The following is a 12,885-nucleotide window of genomic DNA, read 5'->3' as shown; positions in this document are numbered from 1 at the left end:
GCGCGGGACTCCCAGGGCAGGGATGAACCAGAACAGACTGGGTCCCGCCCCGTGCCGCCTCCGCCCACCAGAAGAAGCGCGGGGGACCTAAAGCGCACGCGCCACCCCGCCAACTCTCAAGGAACCTGGCGCTTGCGTGGTGGAGATTGATGGGGGGGAGGGGACAGAGAGCGGGAGAGAGAGGAATAGGAAAGGGAGATGTGAGCGCGCGCTCGACAGAGGAGGGAAGACTGGGTGTGGGGAGGAGGGGTGTATGTGAGCTCCGCGGAGGACTGGACTCCAAAAAAGATTGATCGGAAACCCCTTCTGCCGCTAACCGAAGTTACCACCTGCAGGAGAAAGTCACAGCCTACATACCATGGATTCTCCAGCTGGAATCGATGCCACCCGATGTTACTGAGGCAAGAGCATTCAAAGAAACCTGCTGCCATTAACTTTAGAGTTGGTCCCTGCGGAGGGTGCGCGTGCGGCTAGAGCTGCGCGCCTCGTGTAGTTGAGCCGCCCGCCTCTTTGCAAGCCCCGCCCCTTTTGCTCTTGGTTCCCTGCATCTTTCCGGCGCTGCTGGAGCACTAGCTCGAGAGATGGAGAGAGGCGGGGCGCTTTCTGCCTCCGTCCCGCCTCTTGCCGGTGGCCGCCGCCGATTGATTGGTCAGCGATGGAGACTTCCCCTCCTTCCGCCTCTCTATTGGCAGGCTGGTGAGACCACTTGCTTCCATTGGGTCTCACGGATTTGGGCACCAAATTCAAAGATTTTAAAAGTACCAGCTGGCGCCTTTTGGAAGATACTACTCTGGTGGAGCCGGTGCTTCAGCTGGTTCCTACTGAGGAGTCTCCTCTCTTACCTGAGAGTTGTTCCGCGCCCAGCGCCTAGATCTGGGCATGAGCCGCCATCGCAGCCGCTGCTGCTGTTGCTCCTGCTCTTGCTGCTCCTCACCTCTTTCGGCTGCATTCTCCTCCTGCTGCAGCAGCCCCGGCGCCGTTACGGCCGCAGAGTCCCCGCGCCCGACTGACAGTGAGTACCTGAGGAAAGAGGGCGCGATTCGGGGCGCGCGGTCCCCCCGGGGGGTGGAGCGGGGATGGATGGGGACGACCCCCCAGCTCCCCAGGAACAAGGCCGCGAGCCGGTCTTGGGATGGTTGACATCCAAGGGGTTTTCTGGCCTGTGGAACTGGGGTAGGGGGGGAGGGGGAAGGGAGGCTGCCAAAGCTTGAGAGAGGCGAGATCGAATTGGGGGGAAATGAGATGTGGGGGACCCAAGGAGAGATGGTGGGTTTTTTACCCCCTCCAAGCTAGACTGCTCACCTCCCTAGGGAAAAAGAGGCACCTCGGCAGACCCCGGAGTCCGTTTTCCCTCCAGCGGACAAGGCTCTTCCCTGGAAGAGGCGCCAAATACCCCTACTCCCCTCCCCCCACCGTGGGCCTTTTCACCCCGACTAGGCGGCCCTACCACTTCGGACCCGAGGACGACTCTCGGGGGGCCAGAGCCTCCAATACTTTCAGCCCCCAGCGATGTCTTCCCTTCTGGCTCGGGGCAGATCCCTACCTCCAGGGCGCGGGAGATTGGGCCGACTTCCCGACCATCTCCCGCCTCTCACTCCACTCAGGGTCATCGTTGCGGGCACCTCAGGCCGGGTCCGGTCCATCCCTCAGGATTCGTGGGCCTTACTCCCCTCTCCCGCCAAATGCGCCCCGCGTTTGGACTGAGCGGAGTCAGGGCAGTGGCCTGAGGAAAGAGTTAAATTCCTCACTCACTCCCCATCTCACCCCCTTCCCTTAGCAAGCCTTCCCCAGACCTGGGAGTGCAAAGTGAAGAATTTTTAAAAACTTAAATTACATTTTATTTTTAATCCCTCTAATAATAAATTAGTTTAACCACTCTTTAGTCATTTCCTTGGGAGGGAAAAATTCTCCTTTGCCTTATCTCTCTGCAGACGTGTGTGTGTGGAGGTGGAAGAGTCAGGTTTCCCTCCTAATCCCAAACTGGGATGGACGCAGCCTGAAAGCACTAGAATAAAAGCTATTTCTTACTTCTTTGTTGCACTTCTCTTATTGGGGGAAGAGGGTATCTACCCTTTTTATTTTTTGTTTTTTAACCATTTACCTCAAAAAGTGACCAAAAGGAAAAGCAAATGATTACAATGTAATAATCAATATTCTATAAAGGCTTCTCTCCCAAAGGTTAGTCCTCTCTAGGAGGAAAATGACAGTACACTTGTATTTTAAATTAACTTTCAAGAAGGAAATTGGTACTGTCCGTGTTGATTTAGAGACTGAATAGTTTGAGGAGCATAATATTACTCTTTTTACTTATGACTTTTACAGAAGATAAGGCCTGAAACATAGTAGGCACTTAATATGAATCTCCATTATTAGAATAATAGGCAATTGGGGTTGACAAGGACAGAAAATTTAAAGTAGGATTTTGGGAGTATTTGTTTTTTTGTTTTTTAATATGAAAATGGTTTTGAAAGTGAAACAAGTAAAGGGCCTTGTGACTTTGATCATTGATGATATGGCAACTAGTGGCAAATAGGCCCCTGAATCAAGGAAAGACCATGCTTATAGCCAGTCACATGTTGGTTATCTATAAGATTTTAAGAAATGTAAAACATGAGAGCTTTCCTGCGTTTTCATATATAGATTGTAGTGTTTGAATTTGGTAGAGAAGATATTTTTTACAGTTTTAGAGAGTAACCCTCAGTGTAGGATCTAACATACAATACCAGTGAAAAGGTTAATAAAATGAGAATGAGAAGGAAATTACTGAAATTCTTATTATTGTATGATGTTTTTGTTGCTATTAAGGTAGTGGTTCCCAATATCTATTTTAATAGAACTATTATGTGAGGTTTCCTGGGAATTTTATGTCTTTTAAGAGGATTTCTTGTGGTTAAAAAAGGTTGAGAACCATACTTTTCAGATACATTGGTTAGTAATACTGAATGATAGAGGTTTTATAAAAAAATATGTTGTCTAGTTCTTTTAAAGCCTTATCTCAATAAGTAATTATTAAGAACTGGAATAAATACCCAAAAACAACAACAACAAACTTCTGTCATTTATTTTCCCCTTGTTGAGAATGTCTTCCAAGTTTTTTGTTTTTTGTTTGTTTGTTTGTTTTTTTAACTATTTTACTTTAGAAGTGAACCAAGGATAGTAAGAGAATGATTAGACCACTGGAGGCATTTTTCTTTTTTTTTTTTTTTTTTTTAAGTGCTCTTGCTGCTCATAATCCAGTAGGGGGCGGAGGTATGACATATACCAAAAAAAAGTAGGCAATTTACGGTGCACCTCAGTTCTGAAACAGGCTGTGGTATTTTCTCTCCTTTTGCAAAAGGTAAAATTAGTTATACAAATAAGAAAATATTAAGCACACTTGGTTTCATGTGCAAGGTGGTCTATTAGAGCTCTTCTAGGAAGGAAGGCTAGTAGTACTACTAAACATTCTTAGCTCAGCTACTTACTAGCCATGTGATGGTGGGCAAATCATTCAATCTGAAGAGCTAGAAGAGACTTGGAAATTATTTACTTCACCTCTTTACAGATTAGGAAACTGAGGTGAGTAGAATAGTTTGCTTAAGGTTGCACGTTGAGTTTTTTTCTGGGTAGAACCCAGATCTCCTAATTCCCAGTGTGGTAGTAGTGGGTTTTTTTTTTACTTTCTATTGCTGAACTTCAGTTTTCTATCCACAAAATATTTTATGCTTTATTTATCTTAAGGGATAATTTTGGGAAAAAAATCAAATGATAATATAAAAAATTGCTTCAAAACAAAAGTTTATGTTCATTGCGGTATCATTAAGATATTGGCTTGAGATTAAGATATGATATTTAATTTTGACCATTCAGAATTTAAGCAAAACATTTATAATTGTAGAGCCAGGGAGTTAAAAGTTATAGGAACTAAATGTCACATAAATGAAGAAATGAATATTGAAATGAATTTCTATACTATATATTTTTGAAACCAATTCCAGAAAGTAACTGGGGAAGAGTAGTCAATACTGCTCTTTACCTCATTCATTTTGGATTTGGTTGATCAGAAAGAGAAAAGTCCTAGCCCTTTAGTTTCCTAAAAATACATCCTTCAGGCTTTCCCGTTTTTTATATAAGGCACCACATTCTGTCGCCCAAATTAGCAACTTCTGAAACATCCACCATTCTTGACTCTCCTTTCCTCCACTTTTTCAGTTACCAATCCCTATAGATTCTCCCTTTACATCTTTTACCCTTTGTACCCATCTCTCCTTTGTATTTATACGTCTTATATGGACCATTGTGATGGCTTATTTCATATTCTCCTTTGTGAACATATAGTTCCAGTTGTAGTTTTCTAGCTGTCCTGCATATATAATATTCCCAGTCTCCTTGCCTTCTGTTCCTTTGCAGAAGTGATTCCTTTAAAAAAAAAAAAAAAGTGCTTGAATTTCCCAGAGTGAAAAGCCTTTCTTTACCTATTCTGGATGATCTAGCTGGAAAGGCTTTCTAGGAGTGGAATTTGAATTGGGCTTTAAAACATGCATAAGAATGCAAATTGGGAACTACTGGAATGAAAAGAGAAAGGTGATAGGGAAGTATAAAATGTACTTTGTAGTGGTGGAAAGGTACTACTGGGTCTTGATTAGTTCTGATGATGATCATACTATTCCAACTTATAATTATATGTAAAATAAGAAATATGCTGTGGAAATTGGAATAATGGGACCATTGCACTACTCTGGACTTAGCTGTAATACAGTTTATCTAGAATGTAGAATATATGGGTGGAATATAGTTATCCCTCTTCTCAGTAGGTAGCATTTAAAATCCTGTTTGGCTTTCTTAATTGGAACCATGTATGTCTTTATTCTTATATATTATTCCATATCCCCTATGCCTGAAGTGCTGTCATTCCACACCTCTTCATTTCTTCTGGCAGTTCAAATCTAAACTCTGTAAGAGATCTTTATTTTGTGTACCCATGAATTTACTTAAGCATATATTAAAATTTAATTTTAATAAGATCTGATTATTAGACCCACCAGATCAAAAGAACATGAGGAAAGAAAAAAGTAGAGGATAAAGACTCTTACACTTTTTTTGGTCTGAGATGAATTTCCTCTGTCCCTATCAATAGGATGATAGGATTTCTCTCATCCAATAATGGTTCTAGGTTAATCCAAATACAGAGTTAGGTATGTGAGTAGAGAAATTGATGTAAATGAAGGAATAAGATTCAGCAACTGATTAAAATTTTTTTAGAGCTGGAAGGACCTTAGAGATCACCCAGCCCCCCCAAGCTTTTCATTTTACAAATGAGAAAATTGAGGCCACATGGATAATAAAAAGAATTGGGATTTGAACCAGACTTCAGAGATAACCATGTATAAACACTCTGCAATTAAGTGCTACATAAATGCTAGTTACTAGTGTTAATTCCAAATCCAGTCCCCTAAAGTAGATTGGGAAACAGTGGAAAGAATAGTTACTCATGGAGATTTTGGACTACATAATGTAATTGGTAGAAAAATGGGCTTAGATCAACTGGATATTCTCAGTGAACTCTTCCAAAGGATTATTTAACTGAGTGAAGTTGGGGAAAGCATCATAACATTTGTAAAATCAGGGTAGCAGTTGAACTGGAGTACCTTCACAGTGTTATTCAGGTGAAAAGTATTACATTTTTAAGTGCTATTATTATTGATCATAATATTCATTGTTAAGATTTCAACAAAATGCAAAGATGCTCTCTCCTGAGAGAACTGAAATCCAAAAGTTGAATGTGTAAATGGCTGGAAGAAGTTTGAGAGCGAATATTAAATGGAATTGATTAGCATAATATCACTGAATCCTGTATTTAGAGATAGGAAGAATTCATTGTTTTCACTGTATGGTGCAGTGTTCATAGTGAATATTAAAAAGAAATGAACTTTATTTTGAGAAATATGCATTGATGACTTTAGAAGGAAAACAAATTAGAATTCTTTAAAATAAGAATCATTTAAGTTGAAAGTTATTTTTAAAAACTTATAATTATGGGAGCCTGTATGGTATAGTTGTTAGTATATTATGATGATAGTTTTTATGTTCAGTACTATAAGTGTTCTTTAAAGTTTTAAAAATTATTTAAACTTAAGTATGAAATAAAAAATTTGCCATGTATGCAGTGGGATATGAAGATTCAATATAAAGCAATAAATTTCCATTTCAGGAAAACCTATATAATAAATATTATACTTGTTTTCAAAAATATCCATCTTTTCTTTCCTTGTAGGCTTTTTTTTTTCTCTCCTGTGTACTTTTTACTTTATTCTCCCACTGCCCCCAGAAGGTTACAGTTAAAAGAGTTATCATTTGATGGAACTGAATTTTGGGGGAAAATCTATTAAAGTGCTCTTGGAAGGAATGAAATTGTAAGGAAATAAGTGCTTCTCCCTCTACACTGTCATCAGAGCATTCTTTTAAACTAAAATTCAATTTACTAAGGTTACTAAGTTGGACTTTCTATAACTGAGCCACCTTTGCAACCCGCTTCAGGATTCTTTACACACAAAGCAATTTCTGTGAGGAGGATACTAGCAATGGGCATTCACTGAGAAGTTGTACCTAGGTTGAGTCTTAAAGGAAATTAAGAATTACATGATACAGTGAAAAGGAAGCACATTCTAGGCTGCAAGTAAACCAATTTAACTATACAATAGAGTTAAGAGTTAAGGCTAGTACCAGATCTTGATGACTTTTATAAGCATACTTCTATTTTCCCTTTCATTCATTTATCAACTACCCACTAAAGAAATGATCATGGTATTGTATCTGAGTTAGAAGTTTGCCTTGTAACAGTCTAATTGAAGATACAGTTTCCAGATATACTATGTTTAAAAGCTAGAACTGCTAATTTGCAGAAAAGTGGAGGTTCTTACCATTAAGGAACATAAAGATAGGACATAATAGGTACAATTGAAATAATGAAAATAGTTATAGTCAGTAACTTGTGTTATCATTTTTATTTTCACAAGTCATATCTCTTGCACATCATAAAGATAACAATTGCATGGATAGATACATACACAATTATATATGTAGACCAACCTTTTCATTTTACAGATGAGGAAACTGAGACACAGAGAGGCTGTGTAACTAATACAGACTATAAATAAATATTGTTAGAATCTCATTATCTTTTTGTTTTGTGAAGGAGTTTGATTGGATGTTTTTTTTTGTTTTTTTGTTTTTCAGGATATAAACAAGAGAATAAAGACAACAACCCTTACTATTCTGTCAAAATGAAACGTGATTTTAATTGTAACCATGTTAACTCTGGGCCTGTATTAGCAAAGCCTGAGATTAGCAAAAAACTGGAATCTGGTACTCCTGAATATTTCGAAGATTTTTGTGAAGACTGTATTAAAGGCAATAGAAGCCTGTCCTATACTGGACCCCAGAATGTGAGCCCCAGAATTGTAGAACTGATAACTGAAAACAAGCCAGTACACAACAAGGAAAATCAAATACTGCAGAGACTTGATGCTTCAAGTGAATCAGAAGAATTAGAAAGCAGTAGACTTTATGAGGACAGTGGCTACTCTTCATTTTCTCATCAAAATAGTCCTAGTGAACAGGAATATGACAGCCTTCTCTTGTCTCGGAATTTCATTGTGAGCCCCAAACCCTGCCTTCTACAGAACCAAAGCACAGGACAATTTCCAAATAAGAACTTGTTACCAATCCTTCATTTTGAGGAAGTGGTTTGTTCGACTTTAAAAAAGAATGCCAAGAGAAACCCTAAAGTAGATTGGGAAACAGTGGAAAGAATAGTTACTCATGGAGATTTTGGACTACATAATGTAATTGGTAGAAAAATGGGCTTAGATCGACTGGATATTCTCAGTGAACTCTTCCAAAGGGGACTCAAACATATCTTAGCAAATATTTTAAAACATCTCAGTGAGCTGGACTTGATCAAGTAAGTATCCTTTTTGCCAAGACATCTATTTTATATATGCTCTGTCTTGGCTGTAACCTAAAGTGGAAGATTGTTTTAACTTATTTCTTTCCACAGTTTAATCTCGATCCATATTTTTGGTTTTGAAATAGGGAAAGATAGGTCTTAGATCATGTCTGAGAACCTTTCTTCCAGAGGAAACTGTAGTTTCTAGTATACTCTCGGTTTTTTAATTTTATAGAATTTTATGCAAACTCCCAAGATGGATTTGATACAAGATCTTAGGATTATTTGAATTTTCATCAGACTGACTTTTTATCAGTTGTTTTATTATTTCTCTATTAGTTTTTTATGAAAATAGTTTTTAAAATCTGATTTCATTGGTATAAGTATTTCTTTCCTAGACAGCAGACTGTAATCCTTATACTTTAACTGATAACCTTTATGACTTGGAATAGCCAAAAAAATAATTTGACATCTGATTTTCAATCTTCTTATTAGCCTTTCAAATTAACTAAGTTGAACTCCTTCTTACCATACTTATAGCATATTAGTGTCTTTCCAGATGGTAGAATCTGGCATAGATTGTGCATCTTTGACATACCTTTTAAGAACCCATGTTTACTTCCTGTAGATTGGGACTTGAGTTGGGGGTTTGGACATATTTTGACTCAGTTGAGGTAATAATTATGCAGCGTAGGTCTGGGTATGGGTTTCTGATCAATGGCAATGTATATAGATATTCAGAAAATGAATGGAATTGGAACTTACTTTTTAGTGTCGTTGTTTTGCTAGCTTTTACCAATGTAACTATTGAAATATTTAATTATTTGTATTTTTTACTTTATCAGTGTGGCCAGAGTGAGTGCAACATGGAAGAAGATTCTGAAAGACAATAAAGGGGCTTTCCACTTATATAGTACAGCAATGAAAAAAGCTACTGTAAGTTTTTTTTTTTCTTACAGTTATTTCATTTTCATTTATATTGTCTATTCATATCTTATATAAAAGAATGGGGGGGGGAGCACTGGTTTAAAAAATTCAGGAATTGGGCTGGAATCATCCTGCCCTTTATTACACCCAGGGTGGACTTTGAGTGGATAAGTCCCACTCAACTTGTAGGCCTTAGGTTCCTCATCTGTAAAATGTAGGAGTTGATTAACTTGTGGGTGACTTAACTCTTAACTCCATGAAAACCTTTCAGTCAATATTAATTTTTATTAAATTTCTACTTTGCGTCAAATAATGTTTGAAGCAAGTAGACTTTCATGGAATTTATATCCCACTGGGAAAATATATATATTATGTGACATATGATCCTAAAATACCCTTGAGAGTTGAAAATAACCCTCAAAAGGATTACATAGTCTATATTCAATAAAACATTTGTTAGTATGTATGAAATAGCTACATAATAAAAACTTGGCAAACCATTTCTACCAATAATATAATAAGTTTTATTATGTATGCATTTTATGATAAAAATTTGAGGTGACTTTTTTCAGTCAAACCTTTCAGTTGACTTTAATTGGATTGTTTAGCTTTTTAAAGAAGGAAAATTTGGAAGGAAAGATACATTTCCTGGGTAAAATCCTACAGGCCAATAAAATTTTCCCTGATAACTAGTCATATTGGGTGTCAAAGCTATAGTTTTCTGCCCTGCCCAAATGCTAGATTTGAGCTGGAAACAAATAAAAAGGATTGGAGAGAAAAGTTCTTTATGTGATATTTGCTGATACTTCATGCATTTGGATAATATTCAAAACAATTATTTTGGGAAATCTTTATTGCCTGTGGCAGTAAACATACTCTTTCAAAAAGATTATTTACTAAGTCTGTCATATTCTCAGTGGGAAGGTAGTTATATTGTTTCACCAACTTTTTTTTTTTTTTTTAACTGTTTTTCATAGGAAAATACTGCAAAATTTTCACCTCATGCTGCAACTAGAGAATATGTTCTGGTCAGGGCTGCATTAGCTTCTGTTCAGAAATCAACAGCCCAGGTTTCTAATGGTTCCAAAAAAGGATCTCAGCTCAAATTATCTGATCAGGGAATTTCTACATACAGCCGACACAATGAGTTTTCTGAGGTAAATTTTTTTTCATTGATATGTTAATATTTTAAAAATACAAACACATATATCCTAAAATCTATATTCAATTTTGGGGCCAAATTTTGCTTCAAAAATATGTTGGCTCACTTGATTTCTCATTTTTATAGGTGATTTATTTCTAAAATAGGGAACCTGAAAGCACAAATAAATTGTCACTGAAGCCCAAAGGTAGCTATTAGCCCTATCAGATATTAGCTGCTAAGTTGGTAGCACATTAGTGGATCTGTGATTATTTTATGATGTGATTACTGCCTCTGTTTTTGCAAGTCATAGTCTTTTTGCCTTCTCCCCTAAATTCTCAATGGAGATTTACTAAATTCCCAAGAATTTTAGTATTTGGGATGTAGCTTGCTGGAAGAGAACTTAACGGCATTTAGTCCTAATTGTAAATCATTGTAATCTCTCTGGTCCTCAATTTTCTAAAGAGGAGAAAATTGGGACAAATAACTTGGCCAAAGTTCTTTGTAGTATATTGTGCTTATACCATATGATGCAGCAACTTATACTCGTTCTCTTGTATGTTTTCTAGTGCATTTTTAGATTGTCTTTTTTTGAGGTTTGATGATTCAAAACTATTAACATTACTGGGAAAAAATGTTAAATGGGTTAGGATAAGGGGACAGTAAGCAATTTGAGATTAATGCTGTGTGTTTTCCTAGGTGAAATTCAGTTCAAAGGGCAGTTTATTGCCTATCCAAGATAGTGTTGATAGAATTCAATCAATAAGTTGCTTTGTTTTGTTTTGTTTTGAGAATGGGTCTGCTTTACCTCACCTAGCCTTGTAAGTGTTAACAACCACTCATACTCCTAATCTCAATACTGATTGGCATGGAAGCTTTAACATCTGCCATTTTTCAGCCCACATTGGTTTGTATGTCCTTAGGCAAGCGTTTTGGCTCTTCACTTCCAAATTATTGTAGCTCAGAATCCCAAACTCTGCTCACCATTTTTAGCCTTTCTAGGGGCTATAGCCTTGTGCTGCCATACTTTGCCTCTATAAGCATATTAAGATGCCTACTCTGGGGATACAAAAGTAAGAACGAAATGAATTTTTTTTCTTTTTTAAAAGTGCTTATAAGTCTAATACATGAGGGGTTTTTTGTCCTAATGTTAAAATAGACAGTATTTTGTTTTCTTTCCCTTCTCCATTCCCCAATGGTTTTATAGCCAATTGATTTGCATTTTTATTTTTATATGACAACCTACCTCAATAAAATGTGTGGGGAGGGAAAAGGCCTGAGTTTTAAGTTGATCTTCTAACACTTTAATTTTATTGTCTTTATTTAGTCATAAATGGCTTATTCTTAATATGTGATAAAAAGTTTATTTTATGTGATTTTTTTAATATATGAATTTTTCTTCATAGGTTGCCAAGACCTTAAAAAAGAATGAAAGCCTAAAAGCCTGTATCCATTGCAACTCACCTGCAAAATATGACCCCTATTTACAGAGGGCAACATGCAAACGAGAAAGCTGTGGCTTTGATTTTTGTACAAGATGTTTATGCAACTATCATATCACCAAAGACTGTTCAAATGAAAAGACCCTAAAAGCAAACTCCAAAGTGGGACCTCTTCCTGGTAGTAAAAAAAGCAAAAAGAATTTGCGAAGGTTATGATCTTTTGTTATATCAGTTGCATCTAGCCGACTGAAAGTTGATTGGAGATGTTAACGTTAGGTGACCATAATATGGTTCTGCCTGAAGTCTTTATTTTAAATTTTAAAAAAGATAGTAAATATATTGTTATTTTTCAATTGTACATGAAAATCAATTTTAAAAAAATAAAACAAACTTCAGTGAATTTTTGGAACTTGGTAGCTTTGGCATGTCATGTATTTTGAATTCTTCTGCATTTATTACCAAATGAGAATCCCAATACAAAATTCTGGATTACATTAAGTCTGGAATACATTACAGTCAAAATGAGCTTAATCTGGAATATCTTTATTAAGTACTTTGGAGATTCATATCAAAAGAATGCAGTTTAAACTATTTAAACATGCTATTCATTTCCTACAGTTATTTTATTATAATTACTAAGTTTAAAAATATATTTTATATACTTATGATGTCTCTATTTTTTGAGGCACTGTTATTTGGCTTCCAAGTAAAAGTAACTACAGTTGCAATATCAATGTCAGGAATCTGTCTATGTAATTGTTTTTGTCCTTTTTCAAATGTTTCTTCAATATCAGCAAGTCTGAAATTCCTATTCCTACCAGCTATTTCCAAATGAAGGAGAGAAATGTCTGTTACTGTGATGTGTCTTGTTTTCTTCTCTGAAATCTGTTTTTAAGACTTTTGTACATTTGTTATATATTTTTCCATATTTTATGTGTGCTTATATAATAAAAATTAAATGTTCATTTAAATATACCTTGTTTTTTAAATACTTAAGCTGAGTAATGGAAACTATACTCTTTGTATATAATACCAAACATTTACCTTCTCATCAGTACTACTTTTAAATGTCCTATAGAAAATCTTTTTGTGGCAGAATTCAAATTGTCACTGGTTGCTTAGTTATTGCAAAGTCTGATTTCTCCTTTCCCTCCATTTTTTTAAACTAATCTATCTTTCTAATCCAACTTTCCATCAAGTATACTTAGTGCTGAAAGAATGAAATCTTTCTATGGGTTAAATAGCTTACCTATGATCTGGGTCCAAATATTTCCCTTCTATCTCTAATTAATTCTATTGAGAATGTGAACTATTGGTAAAAAGATGAGGATTGTCTGATAGTATATAAAGGGGTCATTGAAAATCAATTACTACTAAAAACTTGAATAGGAGAAATGGTTTAATTGACACCACCTTAAAAAGAGGTATGTTAACGATAGAAGGAAATA

At 36.6% G+C, this 12,885-nt stretch overlaps 1 protein-coding gene across 1 annotated transcript; it reads left to right on the top strand.

The window, feature by feature from the left end:
• The first annotated feature begins 652 nt into the window (after window positions 1–652).
• Window positions 653–12,408, top strand: FBXO5 (F-box protein 5). The gene is made up of 5 exons (XM_051997966.1): window positions 653–1,012; window positions 7,216–7,942; window positions 8,773–8,863; window positions 9,832–10,011; window positions 11,402–12,408. Exons 1-5 carry the CDS (start codon window positions 880–882, stop codon window positions 11,651–11,653), a joined length of 1,383 nt encoding a protein of 460 aa, XP_051853926.1. The 5' UTR covers window positions 653–879; the 3' UTR covers window positions 11,654–12,408.
• Window positions 12,409–12,885: the final 477 nt, after the last annotated feature.

Source organism: Antechinus flavipes, chromosome 4 (genome assembly GCF_016432865.1).
Source record: "Antechinus flavipes isolate AdamAnt ecotype Samford, QLD, Australia chromosome 4, AdamAnt_v2, whole genome shotgun sequence".
Lineage (NCBI taxonomy): Eukaryota > Metazoa > Chordata > Mammalia > Dasyuromorphia > Dasyuridae > Antechinus > Antechinus flavipes.
This window is presented reverse-complemented; position numbering and strand designations above follow the sequence as displayed.